The 24,942-nt window shown below is 38.7% G+C and overlaps 8 protein-coding genes and 1 long non-coding RNA gene across 12 annotated transcripts; 5 read left to right on the top strand and 4 right to left on the bottom strand.

The window, feature by feature from the left end:
* Window positions 1–20: 20 nt before the first annotated feature.
* On the top strand, window positions 21–1,072 carry LOC106382315 (21 kDa protein-like). The gene has a single exon (XM_013822316.3). The coding sequence runs from the start codon at window positions 194–196 to the stop codon at window positions 797–799; it is 606 nt and encodes a 201-aa protein (XP_013677770.1). The 5' UTR covers window positions 21–193; the 3' UTR covers window positions 800–1,072.
* Window positions 1,073–1,576: 504 nt separating this feature from the next.
* On the bottom strand, window positions 1,577–2,478 carry LOC106364276 (10 kDa chaperonin-like). The gene is made up of 3 exons (XM_013803891.3): window positions 2,291–2,478; window positions 2,073–2,212; window positions 1,577–1,871 (listed from the first exon to the last, which is right to left on the bottom strand). The coding sequence occupies exons 1-3, from the start codon at window positions 2,393–2,395 to the stop codon at window positions 1,820–1,822; spliced, it is 297 nt and encodes a 98-aa protein (XP_013659345.1). The 5' UTR covers window positions 2,396–2,478; the 3' UTR covers window positions 1,577–1,819.
* Window positions 2,479–5,131: 2,653 nt separating this feature from the next.
* LOC125577174 lies at window positions 5,132–6,209 on the bottom strand. The gene is made up of 2 exons (XR_007315506.1): window positions 5,705–6,209; window positions 5,132–5,598 (listed from the first exon to the last, which is right to left on the bottom strand). It is a non-coding gene; the product is annotated as an uncharacterized LOC125577174 (long non-coding RNA).
* Window positions 6,210–6,275: 66 nt separating this feature from the next.
* On the top strand, window positions 6,276–9,204 carry LOC106382308 (myrosinase-like). Its single transcript, XM_013822307.3, has 12 exons — window positions 6,276–6,502; window positions 6,589–6,649; window positions 6,727–6,788; window positions 6,875–6,950; window positions 7,048–7,213; window positions 7,317–7,572; window positions 7,653–7,768; window positions 7,911–8,137; window positions 8,254–8,288; window positions 8,390–8,501; window positions 8,614–8,716; window positions 8,796–9,204. The coding sequence occupies exons 1-12, from the start codon at window positions 6,326–6,328 to the stop codon at window positions 9,046–9,048; spliced, it is 1,644 nt and encodes a 547-aa protein (XP_013677761.2). The 5' UTR covers window positions 6,276–6,325; the 3' UTR covers window positions 9,049–9,204.
* A 1,408-nt stretch (window positions 9,205–10,612) lies between these two features.
* Window positions 10,613–11,217, top strand: LOC106382312. The gene has a single exon (XM_013822311.3). It carries the CDS (start codon window positions 10,689–10,691, stop codon window positions 11,106–11,108), a length of 420 nt encoding a protein of 139 aa, XP_013677765.1. The 5' UTR covers window positions 10,613–10,688; the 3' UTR covers window positions 11,109–11,217.
* On the bottom strand, window positions 11,158–14,404 carry LOC106382307. Of its 2 annotated transcripts, XM_013822305.3 has the most exons (10): window positions 14,101–14,404; window positions 13,789–13,866; window positions 13,395–13,710; window positions 13,063–13,262; window positions 12,870–12,972; window positions 12,692–12,792; window positions 12,391–12,565; window positions 12,014–12,184; window positions 11,677–11,777; window positions 11,158–11,583 (listed from the first exon to the last, which is right to left on the bottom strand). In XM_013822305.3, exons 1-10 carry the CDS (start codon window positions 14,371–14,373, stop codon window positions 11,524–11,526), a joined length of 1,578 nt encoding a protein of 525 aa, XP_013677759.1. In that variant the 5' UTR covers window positions 14,374–14,404; the 3' UTR covers window positions 11,158–11,523. The 2 variants fall into 2 exon arrangements, with proteins under 2 accessions (XP_013677759.1, XP_013677758.1); XM_013822304.3 differs by having other exon boundaries at window positions 13,063–13,710.
* Window positions 14,405–14,546: 142 nt separating this feature from the next.
* Window positions 14,547–19,378, top strand: LOC106382314 (cytochrome b-c1 complex subunit 6-1, mitochondrial). 2 transcript variants are annotated; one of them, XR_007315504.1, is made up of 6 exons: window positions 14,547–14,685; window positions 14,788–14,806; window positions 15,008–15,092; window positions 15,216–15,305; window positions 15,401–15,608; window positions 19,324–19,378. XR_007315504.1 is itself a non-coding variant. In XM_013822315.3 (5 exons), coding segments are annotated over exons 2-5 (210 nt in total). In that variant the 5' UTR covers window positions 14,547–14,685; window positions 14,788–14,804; the 3' UTR covers window positions 15,434–15,609. The 2 variants fall into 2 exon arrangements, 1 of the variants encoding a protein (XP_013677769.1); XM_013822315.3 differs by lacking the exon at window positions 19,324–19,378 and having other exon boundaries at window positions 15,401–15,609.
* A 347-nt stretch (window positions 19,379–19,725) lies between these two features.
* On the bottom strand, window positions 19,726–21,825 carry LOC106382310 (fruit protein pKIWI502). The gene is made up of 5 exons (XM_013822310.3): window positions 21,086–21,825; window positions 20,422–20,521; window positions 20,168–20,263; window positions 20,009–20,089; window positions 19,726–19,919 (listed from the first exon to the last, which is right to left on the bottom strand). The coding sequence occupies exons 1-5, from the start codon at window positions 21,646–21,648 to the stop codon at window positions 19,857–19,859; spliced, it is 903 nt and encodes a 300-aa protein (XP_013677764.2). The 5' UTR covers window positions 21,649–21,825; the 3' UTR covers window positions 19,726–19,856.
* A 176-nt stretch (window positions 21,826–22,001) lies between these two features.
* On the top strand, window positions 22,002–24,886 carry LOC106382309 (protein DETOXIFICATION 12). Of its 2 annotated transcripts, XM_048738177.1 has the most exons (7): window positions 22,002–22,842; window positions 22,961–23,505; window positions 23,586–23,672; window positions 23,742–23,798; window positions 24,036–24,274; window positions 24,349–24,554; window positions 24,661–24,886. In XM_048738177.1, the coding sequence occupies exons 1-7, from the start codon at window positions 22,573–22,575 to the stop codon at window positions 24,694–24,696; spliced, it is 1,440 nt and encodes a 479-aa protein (XP_048594134.1). In that variant the 5' UTR covers window positions 22,002–22,572; the 3' UTR covers window positions 24,697–24,886. The 2 variants fall into 2 exon arrangements, with proteins under 2 accessions (XP_048594134.1, XP_048594135.1); XM_048738178.1 differs by lacking the exon at window positions 23,742–23,798.
* The last annotated feature ends 56 nt before the right edge of the window (window positions 24,887–24,942 follow it).

Raw genomic sequence — 24,942 nt, 5'->3', positions numbered from 1 at the left:
CACACACCAACCATGGATAAAACTGCACCAGACAATATGATTAGTGGCAATAATGTGATTACAGTGACCATTACAAGGACACACATGTCAATTTATACCTCCACTCCTCAATGCCTACATAAACCCACCAATCTTTCAAGTAAATTAAACACCCAAAACCGCAAAACAATAACAAAGTAAAGACTATAGTAAGATGGCAAGGCAGCTTTATACGACGGCGTTTCTTCACTTAGCCACCCTACTCTTCATTTCCCGGACAATCTCAGCCGTCCGTTTCCCTCCGCAACCAACACCAACCAACGATCTAGATTTCATCCGCACGAGCTGCAACGCAACGCTCTACCCTGACGTGTGTTTTACGTCGCTAGCTGGCTACGCCTCCGCCGTACAAGACAATCCGGCGAGGCTAGCTAAGCTCGCCATCGGCGTCTCTCTTTCCCGCGCAAAACACACTGCAAGTTACCTCTCAAAACTATCACGCACCGCCGCCTCCGCCGCCGTACACGACTGCGTTTCCAACGTGGGAGACGCCGTGGAGCAGATGCGCGGCTCGCTCCAGCAGCTCCGAGAGATGAACCACCGTCGTCAAGGAGCTCCGGCGTTTAGGTTTCAGATGAGTAACGTGCAGACGTGGATGAGCGCGGCGTTGACGGACGAGGAGACGTGTACGGATGGGATCACGGAGGAGATGGAAGACGGAGATACGAAGACGGCCGTTTGCGAGAGGGTCGGCGACGTGAAGAGGTTCACGAGCAATGCGCTTGCTCTAGTCAACACATACGCTAATAATGGAGCCTAGCACTAGGCCTTTTCTTATGACGTTATATATAAATACTTGTGTATATGTATAAACTATAATGTATAATCAGTGTGCTTAGATTTTGTGTGTACTCGAGGCTATGGAATCGAGTTTTGACTGAGTTGGAACTCCGAGCTTGTGTGTTGCATTAAGCTATAAGTTTAGTTGTCTTTAAACCAAAACAAAGTTTGATTGTATTAGTAGATGTCGATCGTATTGTTTATTATACGAATGATGGAGAAAAATAGATCAATTATAGATGCTTTTGATAAATAGTTGGATACATTTAAAATAAACTATACAGGCTAAGTTTTGAATCTATTCGTGAACATGGAAATGTGATATGGATGAATTTGGACATATAACGAGAGTTGAAACCCGTGAGATGATTAGAAACATCTGACCCCTACCTAAGTTTGTCTATTTGTGGCCTATTCAGTTTTTTACGAAAGCAACGTCTTTAGTCACGGATATGCCAATGTACAAATTCACAAAGTTTTTTTTTTTTGTTATTATAGCTGTGGAAATTCTTAGAGAAGATACATTTAATATGTATAAAAATATAAAAAATTGGTTAATCAGTTTCATGTGATAGGTGATTCTATTATTTTTTGTTGTCACATGTTACACCGTTACTATAAATCATTAGAAATATTTGATTTATACAAAATGATGAATGAGAAAAATGGTATCACGACATGATTTATATAATAGACTAAAATGTAACGATGTGGAGGAAACATAAACAATCAAGCGGTCAAGCATAGCTTCTAGTAATAGAGTGATCAAGAAAACGCAAGCTCAATCAAGCCATCATCAGGCTACGGAAAAATCACACAAAAGTTCAGAATCACAAGACTGATGCTCATTTGGAAACTGGAACCATTCGAAAGGGACTAAGATAAGTCCATTAATGTAAAATTTCATTTAAATAAACGACAATGTCCAACCACATCTTCAAGGATAAACTTAACTTAAATGATCCCATCACACAACGGCAAAGACATTCGCTTAGCCTTGTCAATCCTCGTGCAAGGTTCCCAACACATCCTCATCCCTGAAGAGATGGTACCTATATCAATACCAAAAAATTAAAGACTTTAATCCAATTCTAAATTGTAACATTAACATGTATAAAAACATGAATGAGAATATGCAAGCATGGTGTTAAATTTCACTAATCAGATATTATCCAAATTGAATTATCTAATAATGCTAAGATGAAGCATCTACAATCAAATGTAATACCAACAAGAGAGCTGGTTCAACTTACTCCTTCTCGCCGAGCTTGACCTGAGTACCGCCGTACTCTGGGAGAAGAACAGTGTCGCCTTCCTTAACCGAGACCGGAATCAATTTCCCGTCCTTATCTCTCGAACCGGGCCCCACTGCTATCACCTTGCCTGAGTTCAGCTGAAAATCATCCGGAAACGCTTTTGAGGCCAAATCAGAAGATCAGATCGTTAAAAAAGAAAAAAAAGCGATCGTTACCTTGGAGGCTTTCTCAGGGAGGAGGATGCCGCTTTCGGTTTTGGCAGGCTGGATGACTCTCTGCACCAGGATCCGGTTGAACGTTGGGACCAGACGCTTCATCATTTCTCTCAAATTCTTTCTCTCTCGGAGTTGAATCGATATTCAATGGTTGAAAGAGTTTTAATCGGTAGAAGACGGAATGATCTAGATCGTAGGGTTTAAGGGGAACGAAAAATGGGCCGTGGGTTTAGAAAAATCATTCGTACGTATTTGGGCCTATAATATTATCCGTGATTATTTAATGGGCCTAGCCCATTTTCAGTACAGAAACGTTGTCGCTAAGTGGAAATAATGAGCAAAGGGGAGCTAATTGAGTTGGTTGGACAAGATCTCAAGTCAAGGCTGACTCTTATTTGATCAAAATGTATTTATGCGCATGGTGTCTAATAAACTCCTTTCTGTGCTTCAGCTGGATGATTTAGTAAAATGAAGTTTGTGTGAATATTAAGTTGAGAAAGCGCAGGTGGCAAATTTGTTACAAGTGGCAGTTTCAAAAGCTGGGCATTTTGTTCCGACATACAAAGCTGTAAGTTCAAGAGATTTGAGCAAGGTTGTGTTCTTTTTGTTTGTAAAAGGCTTGATCCTTTGGTACTGTTCTTGAATTTTAAATGGAAGGTCCAAAATAAGATTATGAATGGTGCCTACTACTAGCTTTAGGTTAGTTCACTTAATAATAGTCTGCTTCTGTACGTACTCCGATATTCATTTGTACGGGCAATTGATTATTCTGTCAATACAGTACGAATTGGTATCTACATCTTGGATATCATTCTGCCTATGAATTATGACCTTCCTCAAACTTCCTTAAAATATAGGATAAACAAACCAAAAGGTTTATTAAAATTAAAATTTGTAAATACAACAATTAGATGGATTAAGAAAAAAACATGTAATGGCGATTGGAGGCGGGATTGTGAATTAGATTCAAAGTGAAGAGTATAAAAATACTCTTAACACAAAGAAAGCACAGAGAAACCCGTACTATGAAGCCATTTTATCGATTTCGGAAGAAGAGGCAAGGGCACCCTGTAGAAAACCTACAGGTATTTCAGAGCTATTGATTAAATCTCTCCCCTTTTGATTTTTACCTCTTTCTCCCATTTCATTTTTTTTTTCTGTTAAAAACATTCGCGCAAACGAAAAAAAAAAGAACAAAACGTTTGATTACAGTTTCGACATAGGAAAAGACCGAAATCAAACTAAAAAGAACCTAAAGAAAAGACGGCTCTGCCATCATCTATGAATCTCGCAGGTTTTATAGTGCGCATCGCAAGACAGCTAGGGCTGACGATAGTCGTTGAAGCTGGGCTTACTTTATATTGAGTTTAGAGTTTAAATTTAGCTCTCAAGCCCATTGCGCTTCAGTGTCCATCGTTCCGTTGACATATATATACTCTCCATTATTATCTAATCTATTAATTCTCTGATTAATTAAAATATTACAAATTATGAAAAATATGTATACAACCGATAATTTTACCTGTTTTACAAGGTTTCACACTTTCTAGAAATTGCGTTGTCTGGGATTCAAACTCTAAATTTAAGTGTAAAAACCTTTAAACCTTGACTACTATACCACGGTCCTTCTATTTCTACTCTATTAATTTATAATCTTATTTTTATCTACCAGTCATAATATAACTTAAAGAATTAGACAATATGACATTTTATTATTTACATTAATAATAAACCAACTATAAATTTGATTTTTTTTGTTATAAAAAACTGTTGAGAAAATATATAACAAAATCTTACTTACAATTTTAAATATTTTTATAAATAACATATTAATTAATTTTGCAATTTGTAATATAATATTTTTATAAATAAATGTTAACTAAAATTTTATCATAAAACAAGAAAATAAAAATTATATACTATTTTCTATAAATTTTATAATTATATTATGTATTATATAAAATAGAAGTGATATATGAATTAAATATGAAAAAATTATATTAAATAGGTAAATTAACAAAAAAGAAATTTAAATTGTTTCATTTAAATAAATTATCACTCATTATTAAAATGTGTTAAAATTCCTAAACTATATAATATTTTTATACAAAAATAAATTTATTAACATAGGTTAAAACTCTTATATCTACAACTATATGTTATCTTTTTATATATTTTGAAACTCTCAATAATATATTGTTTAAAATTTTTATATACAAAAATATAATATTATATAATAACATTTAGTTCATATACTATTTAAAAATATGTTCTTAGAAATCTATGAAATTTTAGTAATTCATTTAAAATATTAATGACAAATTAAATTTTAATTTTAATTTTTTTAATTATAAAAAATCTGCTGAGACAATTTATAAAATATTACCAAAAAATCAAATATTTTTTTTATAAAATAACGTATTAATGTAGTAACAAAAACAAATTCAAAATTCATGTAATCTTCCAAACTAAAAAAATAGTAGTGTAATTTATTAAAGTTTTCTTGACAAATATAAAATTTTGAAAATAAATATTCAGACTCAGAATGATAAAAAAATAACTTTTTGAAATGCAACACAAAAAAACAAACTATATATGTTGTAAACATTAAAGCAATCTAATGTTTTGAAATCTTAATTAAAAATAAAAATAAAACTTAATATCTGGCTTGCACTCTAAAAATAAAAATAAAAATAAAAATAAAACATTAAAGCAATCTAATTTTTATTAAAAATAAAAATAAAAATAAAACTTAATAAAAAATAAAAAAACAAACTAACTTAATGTTTTGCTTCCACTTTTTAGCATGGCTTGCGCTTTGATCGTCCAACTTTTTTTTTAAATGTTACACCTGCAAGTACCTGCAGATATTTTTTTATTTTATAAATGTATTTGATACTATTACAAATGTTTTAAATATATAATTTCTATTTTAGTATTATGTATTGTGTAAGTCTATAATATAATTGCATATATTTCTTACCCGACATGTTATGATATTAACATATATTTTTAATTACGATATAGCACTGGTATTGTCTATGGGAAGCTCTGTGAGGCTGGAATCACGGTGCCTTGGTATAACTCCGTGTGGAACAAGTACGGGATTCCCCGACATAACTTCCTTGCTTGGTTATTTGTCTTGAATCGTTGTCCGACCAGAGATCGCGTCTTGGGATGGGGACTGCAAACGGACCCTGCTTGCGTCCTCTGCAATTCTGCTGCTGAGTGTCGGAATCATCTCTTCTTTGATTGCAGATTTGCATGGCATCTTTGGCAAGTATGCTCCTTGCGGTGTGGTTATACTCCTGAAAGATTATGGGAAAGAGTTATGGATCAACTGCTAACAATTAGCTTGAAGTCTCCAAAAAGTATCCTACTAAGAATCTGCTGGCAAAGTTGCATATACTGGACCTGGACAGAGAGGAATGCCCGGATCCATCGCCAGATCTTTCGCTCACCAGACTCGATCTTTCGGCTCTTGGATAGGCAGATAAAGAACAAGATACTTTCTCTTCGTGATCAGAACTCGACTCTATCATCAACTCTAATGCAGACATGGCTCACATAGTCATCTCTCTGATCGGCTCAGCTCTCTCAACCGTTTCATTCCTCGTGATCTTCGTATCACTTTCCAAAATCAACTCCTCGCTTTCCTCTTCTCTTTGGGCCTCTGTTGGGTCTCTTTGATGTTGTGTTTTTAATTTCTGGCTGGGCTTTGATGGGCTCTAAAATACTAAGGCTTAGGCTTGTATCTTTTACATTTCTTTCTGCATTTAAATTTGAAAGCTAAGTTCAAAAAAAAAAAAAAAAAAACATTAAGTTAGAAATATAAACTGTATCGACCTAAAGTACGTGAACCTACCACGGGAGTCATCCCACCAAACCTCTCCTAAAATATCAAGGCTCTAAACCCTAGATTGGCACAAGAAAATGCATGCGTCACCTCTTCTTTACAAAGGCTATATAAACAGTAGATTGGCACAAGGTTCCATCCAACACAAACACACATATATACAAATCTACACATTAACCATGAAATTTCGTGGACTCGACTTGATCGTTTTTCTATTAGCTGTGGTAAGTTGCAAAGCTAATAAGGAAATTACTTGCGAAGAGAACGAGCCATTTACATGCAATAACACTGATCGTTTAAACAGTAAAGGCTTCCCAAAAGACTTCATCTTCGGTGTTTCATCGGCTGCTTACCAGGCATGTAACAAATCATTATACATTGTTTAGCCAGAAAATTTTGACGCTGAACTTTAGTGCCGCATGGTTGTTTATTTTCATTTCAGATTGAAGGTGGCAGAGGACGTGGTCTTAACATTTGGGATGGCTTCACTCACAGATACCCAGGTATACCGCCGTTTGTCCGGTATATATATACATGTAAGTCTCTATACATTCATAGTAACGTATTTGTTTACTATCAGAGAAAGGAGGGTCCGATCTTGGGAATGGAGATACTACTTGCGAGTCATATACGATGTGGCAGGTTAATTCTCAGTATATATATACTCACTGTATTATGTATCTTCTACGTGTGGATTAATGACATGCAATTGTATATGTAAACTGCAGAAAGATATAGACATTATGGACGAAATGAATGCTACTGGCTACAGATTCTCCTTTGCGTGGTCAAGAATCATTCCAAGTACGTACACATTATCGATCTGTGTATACAAGTAGTGGTATATTGATTTTGATTGTTTGGAAAATTAAGTATACGATATGTACATATGCATGAGCAGAAGGAAAGGTGAGTAGGGGAGTGAACAAAGGAGGTCTTGAATACTACCACAGACTCATAGATGGCCTCATCGCGAAGAATATCACCCCTTTCGTTACCCTCTACCATTGGGACCTTCCTCAAACACTGCAAGATGAGTATGACGGTTTCTTGAACCGCCAAGTCATGTATGTTATTAGTTCATAACATGCATCTTAGGAGTAAAAATGGAAGAGAGAAAATATATAGATTATATCTCACATTAATGAAAGGATTCTAAACTATGCGCAGAGAGGATTTTAGAGATTTTGCGGATCTATGTTTCAAGGAATTTGGTGGAAAGGTGAAGAACTGGCTCACTATCAACCAGCTGTACTCAGTGCCTACGAGAGGTTATTCAACCGGAGCAGATGCACCCGGCCGATGTTCTCCAAAGGTCGATGCAAGATGCTATGGCGGAAATTCTTCAACGGAACCTTATATAGTTGCACATAACCAGCTTCTTGCTCATGCCGCTGTGGTCAATCTTTATAGAACAAAATATAGGGCGAGTACTTGTCCATTTGTAAATATGTGTAATAATCTGACATATCCAATCCATATTTAACAAATCATTGTGACCAGCAGTTCCAAAGAGGGAGGATCGGACCGGTGATGATAACTAGATGGTTTCTTCCATTTGATGAGACTAATAAAGCCAGCATAGATGCAGCTGAGAGGATGAAAGAATTCTTCTTAGGATGGTACGAATATATATATATATATATATATATATATATATATATATATATATATCCACGAAAAAAAACAAATCAATATTTTAAAATTATAAATATATGTTGTATATATAAACTACTTAATGAATATAAATTTGATATCGATCAGGTATATGGAGCCGCTAACAAGAGGTAGATACCCAGACATCATGAGGCGAATGGTAGGTAATCGGCTTCCCAACTTCACTGAAGCAGAAGCCAGACTTGTTGCGGGTTCATATGATTTTCTTGGTCTCAACTATTACGCCACTCAGTACGTACAGCCAACTCCTAACCCACTCCCCGTTACATCGGAAAGATACACTGCCATGATGGACCCAGGGACAAGACTCACATGTACCACTCTATTTCACTTAGTTACAACCTATATGTATATATATATATATGTGCATGTGTCCTTTTGATTACTACATATTTTGTGACCTTCAATATTGCATGCTTGTGTGTTGCAGTTGTAAATTCACGTGGTGAAAAAACTGGTCCACTGGTATATATGCACGATCTACCCACTCATAATTCTATTGTTTCATTCATTTTTCTCTTCTTTCTTATGATTGATATACACATGCTGCTTCCCTTTCTGATCAGTTTGAAGAGTTAAAAGGGGAAAATAGTTATTACTACCCAAAAGGCATTTATTACGTTATGGACTACTTCAAAACCAAATACCGTAACCCATTAATCTATATCACCGAGAACGGTGAGTTCAGTTCTGTTACCCGTCTTCTTCTTTCATGTTTAATTGTTTGGTAGAAGAAATTGACTCGGTTATTGTACAATTGTTCACATACTACGTACCACGGTTCAATTAGGATTCAGTACCTCTGGTGATCAAACCCGCCAGGAAGCTGTTGCCGATTCCAAGCGGATTGATTATCTCTGCAGTCATCTCTGTTTTCTCCGTAAGGTCATCATGTGAGTAGTGGCTGCAACGACACACTATTTAATAAATATTAGATCATCATAGGTTTTTAATGGTTATTTTTGTTTTCAGGGAGAAGCGTGTCAACATAAAAGGATACTTTGCATGGGCTCTTGGAGATAATTATGAATTCGGTAAAGGTTTTACCGTCCGATTCGGACTCAGTTACGTTAACTGGACAGACGTTAGTGATAGAAACCTCAAAGATTCTGGCAAATGGTATCAGAGGTTCATTAACGTTACCACCAAGATCACTGCACACCAAGATTTCCTCCGCTCAGGCCTCTCTTTGGAGAACAAGATGAAGACACTCGCAGATGCATGAAACACTTTATCCCCATCAAGATCGCCTTCATGTCGTCTCACTCTTTCTAGCTATCTGCTCCATAGTAAATAAAGGAGCTTAGTACTGTAACTAAATAAAACATATTCCCAGTGAAAAAAGTCAAGTATATATTAATGAATAATACTTTTATGCCAAGTCAAGGGATTGAGAGAAAAAAAAACTCAATTTAACAGGTAGATTTATATCATCCAACCAACCATACTGCATATATTAATGAAGTATCCTATTGTGATTTTAAAAAAAAATGAAGTATCCATAATAAAATATGATTCTTATTTATGTCAACTACAAATATCATTACACTATATCTATTTTTGCATATCTATTTTCGCAACAGAACTCTCACGTTAAAATTTAAATTGATTAATATCTATATTAACCTTAATGAATAGTTATATACAATTCATTATTAATTATATAATTAAACAATATAATTTTAACAACTAAATGAGTTATAATTTAGTTATATAAAATTTATACTGTAAAACTCGTGTATTTGTTATACTATAAATTACTATCTTCGTAGTTTTCAAAATTAGTATTCAACTAAACAACAATAATACTTTTTATAGGCTATAGCTTACTATAAACGAAAAAGTGCAATTACGAGCACACATCACATTAGGGTCCAATTTACATGTTATTTGTTTGGTTTTATAAAAGGTAATTTTAGTGACGAATATGTACGGATTAGTTTACGTGAATACTATTAGGGATAATTATGATAATATATATAATTAGCAAAAAACTTATGTTAATTTAAAAAAAGTTATTTAGATAATTGAATATAAATTAATAAAATAGAAATTTTGGCTAAAAATGAATAAGATAAGTGCTCTTTTCCAAAAATAATATTTTCAATTACAAAAGTTGAAACTAAAAAAATATAATGATGCATAATTAAATACTAATCAAACAAAAAAGTATAATGACTATATTGTATAAACAGATTTTCCAAAATGTTTATAATACATGTGTGGCTCCAAAAAAAGAAATATAAACAATAACAAGCATCTATGTATATTTTGATTAGAACCCCGCTTTATATATTGTCAATTTAAAATTTAGAGAATACAAACAATAACTTATCATATTAATCACTAAATTAATAACATGTATTAATAAGTATTCCCAAAATGATTTAAAATCATGGCTGCTACATTATAGTATGAAATAAACCCATGATTAACTAACCATAGTGGCACCGTCTTTGTACTTTTTAGTGTAAAAAAATACATGAACGACGTTGAGGTCAATGGACATTTAATTATTTGTTTGATACAATTATGAAGGGAGTGCTTTGCAGTTGACATTCGATTATATATTTTCCAGATTAACTCACAACCATCTTTTCTTCGTTGTTGAAGTGTTTACTGTACATAACTAATCTTAAATGTCCCTGTCGACAAGACGTGTAGCTGAAATCGATAAGAAATGAGCGTGAAACTGGGAGGAACGTGGTCCCATGAATGGTACGAGAAGGCAACGCGCTAATCATTTCTCCTTTTTATTTTTTAAAGCTAAAGTAAACCGTAGCCATTATTAATTTCAAAATAATTCTCTTTATAAATAATGCATCCATATCCATCACCCTGGCTCCTAAAGCAACAAAGAAAAAAATGGAAGGCATACTTATCTCATCGTCGCCACTCAGGTTCCAACCATTGATGAAGTTATCTGGAACCAAGAAGAGGATACGAACCACCGTGTGTGGCGGCTACTACTACAGAGGAGGAAGAGTGGTGGACGAGAACATGGTGATCCTTAGGAAACGGATCCACGAGAGGAAGATGGTCGAGCGAAACTATGAACCTCCTTCCCATTGGATGCAGTGGGAGAAACGTTTCTACTGCAACTACGACGCTAACATCTGTGCCGCTCTCTCTCTTCTCCAAAATTTTCTAATGAACTCTCGTCCCAGCGTTGCGTTTGGAACGATGCTTCTCCTCTTCGTTAGCGTCCCCGTCTCCACCGCCTTCTTTGCGTTTCGGATGCTTGACATCGTTTTTTGGCTTATGGATGCCACTCACGTAGGATGATCGTGTTTATGTTTTGCCTTGATGTGTTACATTTTCTTATAATCAATAGTTTGTTTTCAAGAAAGTGTTCTGTTTATAAAATACTTAGACAATTCAGTTTTTATCATTACATCATATTGTCTCCCACGACTTACTTAGAAGTAGAGATGTATTGTTGGTGGATCCAAGACAGAAAATATACACTTGAATCCCATGTCTGTACAATAACTCTCATGGATAAATCCGTCTAAAAGAAAATGTACAATGTGAAAAAATGCCTCACAAGCTAATGTACAGTTTGGCGGAATACTTAATGTACATGTCTTAATCGGAGATGACATCCTTATTAACAGGCGCTTCTGATTGGACACCACCATAGCGCAACGTCTACATGCATATTGCATGCCAGGAATGGAAGATCAGAGAGAAGTTTCAATTATGCAGAATCATGGTGGCTAAGAAATTCAGTTATGCAAGGATAGACTTGCTCCACTGCCTGCAGTGAGAAATTATCAGAGAAAATTGACTGAGATAGAAAACAAGAACATACACAAAGTTCCAACATGGTAGACCTAGAAATGTAACATACCAGTCGTCCTCCAACCAAATCATAGTGGGCATAATGTGGTCCGTCTGGTTCTCCAAGTACCTTATATGTGACCAGCTTCTCAGGGAACAGCTTAGCAGTGTCTGCCATATTCACAAGTAATCGAAATGGTGAGAAAACATAATGCATGTTTGTGCATACTAATCAACTATGTATTAAGTAGCTTAACATTTAACTTGGCATGTGTGAAAAGTATAGTGAAAGCTGAACAAGTGTACGTGCTACAGCCTTGTAGAATTTTAAAAAGAAGTGCATAACTGGGCAGAAGCACACCATTCATTTCATGTATGTATTCATAATAAACATCAATCCATTATACCTTCTACAGCTGCAGGGGGGCAGATCAAGTCCCGATCACCCGCGAGAGCTAAGACAGGGACACTGGTTCTGGAAAGATGATCCTTGTAGTAAAATTTACCACTACGGTCGCGTAAGCCTCCCGCTCGAAAGGCTGTTGTCAGCTGAATTAGAAGTTTTGCTGGTATGGTACCTAAAGGTTACAAAATAGAGAAACCACTTAATATAACCATAAGGGAAGCAAGAAACAGAGGAAACAACTAGCAGTTGTATAATCATCTCATCGCAATACATACAGGCATCTACAAGGTAACTCTACATTTATTTTTTCTTAAGGTGGATACATTTGTTTTCCATTTAAACGTACATACTTAAATGAGATCAAATATATTTACTTACAGAAGTTATTCAAGACAAGCTTCTCTAACTGTTCAGGGTGCATCATATCGGTTGCTGATATCAAATCGTTAAGCCAAGATAATACGTATGGAGGTCGCGACGAAAGAGGATAAGCTGCAGCCAACAGAGCTCCCAAAGGAACAACTGGAACACTCAGAGCTTGTGCAGGATCGGCCTGAGGAAGAAGTTTTTAGTAAGTTTGCCACAGAAGAACTTAGTGGCGGCGCATCAATTCTTACAGAAGAACTTAGTGGCGCATCAATTCTTACAGAAGAATCCAATAAAAGTAAATTTTACTTACAAGAGGTATGAGCAATTTGAGGGCAGAATCTGAAGTTGTGTAATCTACCGACGAAGCCAAAGTTGCCACAGCTGCCAGGCAAGGTTCTCGTCCCTCAAAAGCTAACCAAATGAATTAAGAAGGAATGAGTAACAGCATAAACTTCTGAGCCTCAATACCAAGATGAATATTAACTTACCACAACGTGACAGCATTGCATAGAGTAAGATACCTCCCATTGAGTGCCCAATTGCCAAAAGCTTACCGTCCTTTGGCTTGCATTGCGCTCTTACATACTCAATCTATGTCAAACCAAACAAGGAACATCCAGTTCAGAGACAGAACCGGACACGGTTATGTATAAACATTAAGCAAGATCAATGTCCCCTCACCGCAGCAGGGACATCCTCTTCCAAGTAGTTATCAAAATCCCAGTCATACTTAACAATCAAATCAAGTTGCTTCTGAAAATCCTCTATGGTCGAAGTGAGCCGCTCTTGCAAATCAATCAGCTGAGGCGAGACAGACCTCTGACCATCGTCGAGAAGATTCACAAGACGCTGAGTCAACTCCCTGATTTGGTTACCAAGCCCTGAGTTTTGCCTTGACTCGATCAAACTCAAAAGCTTTGATCTTATCTCAAGAAAGCGCTCGTACAGCCGAGAATCTTCTAAAAGCATAGCAATTCTATCAAACAACTTAGCAGACATGAACACTGACTGACCTTCGCTGAGAAACCCACTAAGTCTCTCAGACAAACGCATGAACGTTGCTGTTAACCTCGCCACGATCTTTGACTCGTCCCAAGCAGAGGCGGAGGCTTCACCAACAACGGAAACATCTGGTGCACTGTCTGTAACATCAGTAGCTTTAGCTTCTTTAGCCGCAGCTTTAGCAGTAGACTCTATCTGACGAGACAACTCGTGAGCAGAATCTTGAACGTCTTTGAGATCAGATACTCTTGTGCTCAGCCCGGCTCCACGAACCTCGAGAATCCACGTCTCGAATCCTTCACCAGACATGTGTCTCGCAAAAGAGCACTACAATTACATAAACCGTGTTATAAATGCGTGAATCAAAGAGTACTCATGACTCATGAGAAAGGAAGGCACACATACACCGGGAGATAGATCATATCCGATGGCATTGGTTCCTACTCCAGATAACAGCAAGAGCGGATGATTCCTCGTTGGAGCCTGAGAAGAATATATTAACTCAGTGTTCTAAAAATTGGTATATGCGGCCGCTCAGCTCAACAATTGGTTTTAGGTTAGTAAGTCCATCTCGTCGACAAAATGAGTCTAAATAGAACAGTTTTTTCAAACCGAATTAAAAAAATAGATCTAAGACACAGCCTAATGAGGCTCCTAACCACAGCCTAGCAATTTCTTGAACATTGTATAAACTTTGTGGAGCCATTGATTGAAAACCTGAGGGGAAGGGAAGTAGCGCCAGAGAGCGAGGCGCCAATCGCTGTTTGGAACGGTGACGTAATGAAGCTCGTCGGCGGTGCAAAGAGGCGGTTTCGTCGGGAGCTTGACTGACGAAGAGAAGGCTCTCGGTCGGAGAAGTTTCGTCGTGCGGTGGCGTAGCGAAGGAGTGGTGGCGGTGGTGATTGGGCGGAGGAAGTAGACGGTGGAGGAAGCCGCCCGACGTAGAGCAGAGCGGATCTCGAAGGGGAATTGGGGAGGGATCGTCGCCATCGAAAAGTGGTGGTGTCTCGGTTCATTTTTGGAACGTTTTAAGGATGACCACCGGTACACGTGGAGAGACGACCGGTGATGATGTTGACTTTTCTTCTATTTGACCGTAAATTATTATTGGGCCGTGTTAACAGTATATGTTGTTGTTAATGGGCTTTCAGATTTTAATATTCTAGGCCCACAAAGTCCATCAGAGACCAGGTGAAGAACAGCAAATGAAATGGAATCTAGAGAAGACTGAAGACTCGAACAACAACAAAAACTGTTAGGGTTCCTCCTTCGTCTGAGTCTTAGATCTTCCCTCTCAATCAGGTATCAACAATCCCTCTTTCTTTCTAATCAGTGGATCGTCCCAGGAACCAATCTGTTCTGTTTTTCTTTCTGACATTAATAAGATTCATTTCTGTATTGCAGTTTACAGCTCACGACCAATGTAAGTTTATTCCTAAAACTCGACGCTTCTTCTTTTGATTTTAATTACCGGTCTCCACATCGTGTTGAGTAGATGGATCTCATTTAGGCCTCTGAATCTCTAGATCGTGTGTAGTGTGATCGGTCCACCATATTATATAGATTTGGCTGTGGATGATGTGATGATTTTAAGATTTCTTCTTTCGTTTTGTGATCATTTCAGGGCTGACGATGAAGTTGTTGATCCAAAGAAGTACCTCGAGGAGTCTTGCAATCCAAAATGTGTGAAGCCACTTCTCGAATATCAGGTGACCTGACTGCGAGATTGATATTTTTTGCAAGTATATCAACAAGTTCGATCGAGACATTGGCTTTGTATTGTTAAGATCACTGACAAGTCTTTTTTTTTTTTTTTTTTGTGTGTTTCTTAGGCGTGTGTGAAGAGAATCCAAGGTGATGACTCTGGCCACAAGCATTGCACTGGGCAGTATTTCGACTACTGGCAATGCATTGACAAATGTGTAAGTCTTTGTTGAAATCATCTGCTTTGCTCTTCACATCCATTCCTTTTACTACAGTTTGATTCTGAGATGAATCTGGATTTTGGAATCTTCAGGTTGCACCCAAGCTTTTTACAAAACTGAAATGAAATAAAGGCGAAGCTGGAGTTGACATTGTCTTTGAGTTTAAGGGATGTATAAAACGCAGTTGATGTTAAACTCTTTTTTTTTTAACTGCAAACCTTAATAATGCCAAAAATGGCTCTGCTTCTCGTTTTTTTTGTTTCTGTCACAAGTTGCGAGTGTTATATTTTTGCTACAGACATTGTTTTTTTTTTGTCATCTGTTAGAATATATTGGATGTTACTTCAAGGTTTATCCTTACATATTAGATATGAAAAGCCAACAATGGCAGACACTACCTATGGGAATACAACAATCTCCCCTACAAGAACTGCTCCACAAGCCAGTTACTATACCCCATCCAAAAAATACCTCCAAAAAAAACCTACCCAAGCACCTAAACAGAGGATGATACTTCCTCATTTTCAAAGCAACCTAGAAGCCACGCAGGAGGTCCTGCTGCCACATATGACTGTGTCTGTCCTCCTTTGGTTACTCCTTTAGCAATGAGGAGAGCTCCTCTGTTGTTTGCTCTATCTTTCTTCACCAATCTCCACCATTCAAGACCACATAATTTACCCATAATAAGCCCTATCTCTCCTTTGAAGTTTGGCCAGGCTTTAGGTCTAAGAACCATTTGAGTTATGTCGCCATCGTCTAAAGCAAATATCACCTTGTTTTGGTGATGAGATATGATACTTTCCACTGACCAAACCAAGACTTGCAGTTTTGCATCATGAAGGCTACCAATCTCAGAAAATGCCCTTCTCCCATGAAGAATCACCTTGCCTTTCTCATCCCTTAAGACCCAAGCTCCTCCAGCCAAACAAATGCCTTTCATCCAATCGACGCCAATGTTACATTTTAACCAACCCTTCGGAGGAGGAACCCATCTTTTGTGGCAAGCCGTGCCATTACCTCGTTCTTCAGCGTCCTCCTTTTGCTCCTCCATTTGCGCTAAACTCCACATCTCCGACTCCACAAAACATTTTTCTACCAGCTCAAACAAACCCGCTTGTTTTCCTTCAAACATCAGATTGTTCCTGTTCTTCCAAAGAAACCAAGTGATCCATGGTAGCGCATTACGTACCTTGCTTGGGATTGATTTGTTAGACCCCAATGAGAATAGGTGATGAATGTTGGCATAGTGAGAAGTCAATTCAAAGCCACCAGGGGGAGAAGGAACATTCGCCAAAGCCCAAACTTGGCGCGCAACATGACATGTGAAAAGGATATGATTGATTGACTCTCCTTGGAACCCGCAGGCTTGACAACACGGGTCCAACCTGATGCCCCTCTTCACAAGCAGTTCACCAACAGAAATCGCATTGCTCAAGGCTCTCCATAGGAAAGTTTTAATCTTAGGAGGAGTCTTGAGTTTCCACGCTGCAGTCTTCAACTCATTTAGAGAGGGCAGGGCTTCGGCTTCTCTGATCTCTTCCTCCCTCGCCATTCTGTTTTTTAGCCAATACCCCGATTTAACCGAGTAACTACCATGCTTGTTATGCTGCCACACCCAGAAATCATCTCCTTCAAAGACAGGTTTCATTGCCATTATCCTTGCGACGTCTTCCTCAAAGAACAGATCGTGAAGGATATTTAAATTCCAGCATCTATTTTCCTCGTCAATCAGCTTATCCACGCAGAGCAAAAGGTCGACAAAAATGTTTTTCATTAAAGGTCTCCTCATCACTTCACCTTCAATCCAAGCATCGACCCACACAGACACTGTCTTACCATTGCCAATCTTCTTTTTTATTCCCATAACCAGTAATTCCTTGCCAAACTGAATGCTCCGCCAAGCATAGGAGGGTCTAGGCCCGTTTGAGGCAGCTAAGAAGTCACTGGAAGGGAAGTAGCGGCTCTTGAAAACTTTGGCAAAAAGAGATTCCGGCTCGTTGAGAATCCTCCACGCCTGTTTGGCCAGTAACGATTGATTGAAGCTTTGGATGTCCTTAAAGCCCAAACCCCCTTGATCCTTTGCCAGAGATAATTTCGACCAACTCAGCCAGTGCAACTTCCTCTTGTGCTCTAACGAATTCCACCAGAAATCTGCCATTGCTCTTGTCAAGTTATCACAGGACGTCTTTGTCAATTTAAAACAGGACATGGCATAGATCGGCATAGCCATGGCCACAGCCTTGATTAGAATTTCCTTCCCTCCTAACGACAACTGTTTCATGAACCATCCTGATAGCCTATCCTTTAGCCTGTCATAGATGTACGCCAGCATTTCCGTCTTGGACCCACTAAAGCATTCAGGCAATCCTAAGTAGGACCCTGAACCACCTTCCTTCTGGATTCCGGTAACTCTTTTGATCACATTTCTAACATCCTCGTGCACCTTGGATCCAAAAGTAATGGCGGACTTAGCTATACTCACTTGTTGACCAGTCGCTTTCTCATACACCTTAAGGATTCTCATCAACTCTGCAGCTTGGTCCTGATTCGCTCTACAGATTAGCAAACTGTCATCAGCGAATAACATGTGATGAATCATTGGACCTTCTTCATCAAATCTGATGCCCTGAATCTTATCATTCCTAGCTGCCGTGTTTAACATGTGAATCAAGCCCTCTGTACACAAAATAAAGAGGAATGGAGACATCGGGTCACCCTGCCTGAGCCCTCTCTCTGGTTGGATGCACCCAAAAGCTTGATTATTAATCAGTGTGGAGAATGTGACCGATGACACGCAGAACATAACCCTCTCTATCCATACCTCAGCGAAACCCAAAGCCCTCAACAGTGCCTTCAAATAATTCCATTCCACCCGATCGTAGGCCTTGGACATATCTGATTTGATAGCCATGAAATCTCTAGAGAAATTATCATTGGTTCTCAGCGCATGCACCATCTCATGGGCAATGAGAATGTTATCAGTGATAAGCCGTTCTTCGACAAACGCTGACTGCGTTGCAGATACTAAATCCGGAAGCATAGGTTTAAGCCTGTTCACCATTATCTTCGATATCATCTTGTACAGGACCGAGCACAAGCTGATTGGACGGAGATCAGTCATCAAAATTGGATCAGTTATCTTAGGAAGAAGGCATAAATGAGTGTAATTCCATTCCTTGGGGAACACCCCATGTAGGAAGAATTTCTTCACTTCTTCTGTTACCTGGGCTCCAACCGTTCCCCAATATTTTTGGAAGAACAAACCTGACATTCCGTCTGGCCCCGGTGCACTTGCTGGATTGATAGAAAACACCGCGTCTCTTACCTCTTCATTAGTAACCTCCCTTGTCAACAAATCATTCATAGTTACGGAGACCTTCGCAGTGAAACCTTCAAAGAGATGATCATAATTCCCAACCTCCCCTGCCTTGAACAATTTATTGAAGTAGTCTGTAGCAACCTGAGCCTTCGCAGCTTCAGAAAATTGTAGCTGTCCTTTCTCATCCATCAGCTTCTCAATTCTCTTCCTATTTCTGTTCGCTTTGACTGAAGCATGATAATATCTGGTATTGAGATCACCTTTAGTGGCCCATTTGTCCTTGTTCCTCTGCTTCCAATACTTCTCTTCCTCTCTGTATGACTTGATCAACTCAGTTTTCAGGTAGTTCACTCTTACTCCAGACGGGAAACTAGATGATTGTTCTGCTTCCAGGGCTATTTGAATCTGCACCAGTTTATCCCTGGAGTTAAGGTTGAAATTCTTCTTCCATCTACTCAAGGACTTGCGGCATTGCTTGAGTTTGTCTGATACCGATGATCCAAAAAACTTATGATTAGTCAGCCACGCCTTCTTAATTTCTTCCTTGACTCCAGGCTTGTTCAGGAATCTACTATCAAATTTGAAGCTTCCTCTGTAGGATTCCATAGATTCCAACAACTTGACCAGCACCGGTCTATGATCCGACCCTCTCATGTCAAGAAAACTCTGATTTGATGCCGGGAAGGATCTAATAACATTGTTATTCTGCTTCTTTTAAAGTAATAAAAAGCCTAATAACAAGGATTTGTTAGTTGTTACATCTAATATAAGTTCTCCAGTTTCAACTAAAAATAAGCAAGGTTTTGCCTCATGAATTATGTGTAATATTGTGCTTTACACAACTCTCATCACATCAACATCGTCTCTACTTTCAATGACAGAATTTGAGGCACTACCAAGCAAGATTTCTAGAAAACGGCAAGCAGCCAGATCAATTGCTGCTGTGGGAGAACGGCATCAAGTCCTACCGCTTCTGTGCAAACGGCGACCAGTCCAAACGCTGATACTACATTAGTGATTGAAAATGCAGTTTTCTTGAGAAACTCAGCACCATAGTAACATTGATTAGTCATTAAGATGAATGATGCGAATGACAACTGAGAATCAACACAGTACTATTATTCATCTTTAAGGTGTTACAAAAATCTGTGTTTGAATTTGGTAACAAAAGAATCATGATGATAACACAGTATATAAGTTACTACAACATACAAAGAAATATATATCTGTCAAAAGTTTTTGAGCATCTTGTCATTTGAGACTCCATCAGCTTCAAGCATTGCGGTTATCTCCTGCAAAGACAACAATTCAAAACAACGTTAAAGACACAAATCTTATAAATAGTATTTTAGGTTCCGAGCAACGAAAAAACAGTGCATACCTCAGCCATTTGTTTCTGACCGCACAGCACCACTCCTGTGGCCTCTGGTTTTGAAACTTGTTTAGCCCTTGCAAAAGCAGCCTATGTACAACACATGATGTATGTATTAGTTTGTTCCACCTTGAGTTACGCATTTATATTGATGTTTCTCAATCTTACCTGCACATATCCGGTTTCTCCTGTCCACCCATCATCTGGTTGTGATAATACAGGGACAACTTTGACACCCGATGATTCCCACTCTTTAAACTTCTCCTACAAATCGAGAGCATAGGTAAGAAACCCTTCAATACATCAGATCAAGAGATAGAGAGCTAAGCTCTGTGCTTATCATCAATCGACTTTAATAGATCAACTGCTTTATATCTAATGACATTCCTGAAATGCAAAAGAAGCGAGTGAAAGAGCCAAACCTGATAGGCCATTCTTTTCAGGTTCCTAGCCCCATAATAGAGTCTTACATCAGATCTTCTATCAGCGCCAAATCCTGTCTCAATCAGTGAGCGGATGGGACTGCATAGATAAGAACATGAGAGATTACATTCCAAAAAGACGACAGTTACTAAAAGTCCCTATCACCATCACAAGACATTGTTGTTTCGATCAACGCACAGAACACCAAATGGAAACACCTAAACACGTTTTCAATATTAGATGGACACAGAGCCTAAAAGACAGATAAAAAAAGGTCCATGTCACTTCTGAACAGGTTGCAAATCATAAATAGTAGGGCATACCAAACTTCAAACTTTAAAAGCCAACATGATACAAGTAAATGAAGGAAGCATTAAAGACATCACGTAGACAAGATACCGCGTCTGAAAAAGACTAACTTTCGCTAATACTGTTCACTGAAACCTTTAAACTAGACCATTGAATAGCAGCTAAGAAAAAGAGCGATCAAACATGAAGTAAAGGACTCTACTTTATCAATCCAACAAAGTAGAAGAGCCAGCATTGTAAAAACAATTGAACTAAGCATCATAGACATCATGTAACTAAATCAAATGATAGCAGCTAAGAAGAGAAGTAATCAAAACATGAAGTAAAGGACTCGACTTTAGCTCTCTCTCTCACCTGATCCCAGATCCAGTGGCGAAAATCAAAACCGTGGGATACTCCTCAGGAGGATCAACCCGACCCATATCGAAACCATTACCCATCACAGCGCTAAGCTCCACAGTCTCCCCTTTCTTCAACCCACACAAAATCTCCGCCGTGGATCCAGCTATACTCTTCACCAAAAACTCAAAAGCGCCACGAGAAGCCGCCAGCGAAGGAGGAGACGCGATCGCCAGGAACGAAGGCTTCTCGACATCGGGGACGCGGAGCTGGAGGTACTGCCCTGGCCTCGTGTAGGAAGCCGCGAGATCCGGGGAGCCAGAGACGTCGATCGAGACGTGGAAAAGCGACTCGGCGGCGGATTCGATTAGAGAGAGAGGGGCGGGAGTCCAGAGAGCGGCGTCCTGGCGAAGTGCTGCGGCGGTGACGACGGAGGCGACGCGGTTGTTGTTGCGGCGGGAGGAGAGGCGGAGATTGCGTGCGAGGGGGAGGCGGCGCAGGATAAACATGGGGGAGAGGGGGTGGCTAAATTGCGCATGGGTGGTGGTGATAGACGGGGAGAAAGAGAGAGTGGACATGGTGGAGAGTTTTTTGGGCTTATTTGACCGTTGAAATTAGCCGGCGGTAAGAAAGGGCGGCCCGATTTGTTCGGTGGCACGAGGAAGTGTTATGCTAAAGCCTAAATCTGGTCGAGGTCTTGTTGTTTGCCACGTGGACGCTCAAGATATGGTTTACTTATCCTCTTCGTCTTCCTAGCCACTTGTGCATAATAAAGTTTCTCACTAGTATAAAGAGAATAGACAATTTGATAACTCTTGTAAATCCTTTAGTAATCAACAATTTCAACGAAACAGTAATCTTCTGGAGGAGATTCCAAGAAAAGTTTACCAGCTCCGTGTTCATTTCCAAAATTGTAGACAAATTTTTTCTGACTTTCTGGAATAATTGTTGGGTTATATTCTTTTCCAAGAAGATCATGACAAAACCAACAAGATTATGTCTGCAACGAAACATTTGTTGTCAGTCAATAAGTAAAAACGACCGTTGGAAGGTAATGTAAAGGTTAAAAAATGCGTTGGTGAAACGTAGTAAAACGAATTTTGAGCCAAACAAAAGTCTTGATTGTACACACATTATACACGCAGAAAGCTAAATGATAATATATGACTATGAATCATCTGATCATTTGGTGATACTGTTACAAAAATCGCATACATTTTGATGAAGTAATGTCACGTTCACGTAGAAAAATATATAACTAATTCTTAATTAACCACCCACAAAATGACAAACTTGTCAATTAGTTCAGTATCACCTGCAACGACGACATACAACAACAGACACAGAACGGTAGTTGAAAATAGATATCGAAGCAGATACAAATGTTGGGATCTAATCCCACTATAACTGAAGGGAGACATGCAAGCAAGACATAACAACATCATAAAACAAGTCTCTCACTCTCTCTCTCTCTCTCCGGCTAGATTGTGTAGCTATTTACCATGTCGGACGCAGAGAGCAGCACCAAGGATAGCTTGCTACTGCGAGTAGGCAGAGATGATAAAGTAACCTGCATGGATATTCAAGACGGATCATTCACAGAAGAACTCAAGCGGCTTATCTACTTCGCAGCTCCAATGGCAGCTGTGGTCATAGCTCAGTTCACTTTACAGATCATCTCAATGGTGATGGTTGGTCACCTTGGAAACCTAGCTCTCGCCAGCGCCTCCCTCGCTTCTTCCTTCTGCAACGTCACTGGCTACAGCTTCATCGTATATTTTTCGTTCTTTTTTTTTTTGCTAAAATATATTTTTCATTCTTTTTCTATATTTATACACTTACCTCGGTTACTTGATTGTTACTTTTTTTCTTTGCCTGTGATGCAACTAGATAGGATTGTCATGTGCCTTAGATACTCTAAGCGGTCAAGCTTATGGAGCTAAGTTATACCGGAAACTAGGTGTTCAGACATACACAGCTATGTTCTGTCTTACATTAGTATGTATCCCTATCTCCATCATATGGTTCAACATCGAAAAGCTTCTTGTCTTACTCGGCCAAGACCAAGCTATTGCACATGAAGCCGGTAGATATACTGCCTGGCTCATCCCTGGACTCTTCTCTTACGCCTTTACACAGCCTCTCACTCGCTACTTCCAAAACCAGAGCATGATCACACCCCTCCTCATTACGTCTACCCTTGTGTTCTGTTTCCACGCTCCTGTATGCTGGCTTTTGGTTTACAAGTCAGGGCTTGGTTTTCTTGGAGGAGCCGTGGCTATGGGTTTGTCAAACTGGCTATGTGCCATTATTCTTGGATGTATCATGTGCTTCTCCTCCGCTTGTTCTGAGACACGTGCGCCTCTTTCCATGGAGATGTTCAACGGTGTTGGAGAGTTCTTCAGATATGCTCTTCCTTCTGCCGCTATGGTTTGGTACTTCCATTTTTCTATGTTGTTTTCAACTTCTCTACTGACTCCATTTTTTTTAAAACGTCTTTTATGGGTTGTTGCAGCCTAGAGTGGTGGTCATTTGAACTCATAATATTACTATCTGGTCTCTTACCCAACCCGGAGCTGGAGACTTCTGTGCTCTCTATCTGGTAGCTTCCCCTTACATCTACATTTCATTTTCATGTCACAGCCAAACATAATAATATTCAATCTTGCAGTCTTCAAACAATTGCGACAGTCTCTGCAATACCAATTGCCATCGCGGCTGCAGCAAGGTTAAACTTTAGTCATTAATAAATTTTGGGAGCTGTAGGCCATTTAGTAAATATTTAAAAAAATATATTTTGTTTTACAGATTTGTTATCTATAATTTCTTCAAAATTTTTGGGAGTTTGAAACAAATGTTTCATTTGCTTTGCCCAGGACCGGCCATGTATTAACTATGTAGATCAGGAGAGCTGAAGCATTTACTTGATCTTCATGTCACTAAGCGGATGTTTTTTCTTGTGCAGCACAAGAATCTCTAACGAGTTAGGTGCTGGTAACTCTAGAGCAGCACATATTGTGGTCTACACGGCAATGTTTCTTGCTGTTATGGAATCACTGGTAGTGAGTATGTCTTTACTAGTAGGAAGGAGTGTTTTCGGCTATGTTTTCAGCAGTGATGAGAGAACCGTCGACTATGTTGCAAAGATGGCTCCATTGCTCTATGTTTCTATCTTACTGGATGGTTTACAAGCGGTTCTCGCAGGTCCTCTTTCTCAAATTCAGATACAAATTATTATCAGATTTTATTTATACTCAGGTCTTTAAATGGTTTAGCAGGTATTGCAAGGGGATGCGGATGGCAACATATAGGGGCTTACATCAATTTAGGATCTTTCTATCTATGTGGGATACCATTTGCAGCAACTTTAGCCTTCTGGTTTAATCTAGAAGGTGTTGGCCTTTGGATTGGAATACAAGCTGGTGCCCTTGTGCAAAATTTTCTGCTAGGTCTTTTCACAGGCTTCACAAACTGGCCAAACCAGGTCCTCCTTCTCCTTTTTTTCTTTCTTATGTGTCATTCTTCATGACTTGTTTCTAATGTTGAAAAGACTTATAAATATTCAACTTGATGCATTTTTTGAACTCTAGGCCCTTGAAGCAAGGAAGCGAATGGCTTTGGCCTAAAGGTAATGCAAGCGCTGCCTAAGAGCACTTACCTAGTCAAAACCAGTTCCTCCTGTTTTACCATGTTTGTAGTTAAATCATTGTATGTTATTATTGGACTAGTGTTGTAGGAGTAAGACTGTACATCCTGTTTCCACCAAGCTTTGCTTCTGGTTTTAAATGTTTTCTATTTGCAGTAAGTTAAACTTCATTTCCATTCTACTTTGAGGTTGTTTCTTTCATTCTACAGCATATCTCCCATGTATT

Source organism: Brassica napus, chromosome A8, assembly GCF_020379485.1.
Source record: "Brassica napus cultivar Da-Ae chromosome A8, Da-Ae, whole genome shotgun sequence".
Classification (NCBI taxonomy): Eukaryota; Viridiplantae; Streptophyta; class Magnoliopsida; order Brassicales; family Brassicaceae; genus Brassica; species Brassica napus.
The sequence above is the reverse complement of the archived record's forward strand: the minus strand, read 5'-3'. Positions and strand labels throughout refer to the sequence as shown.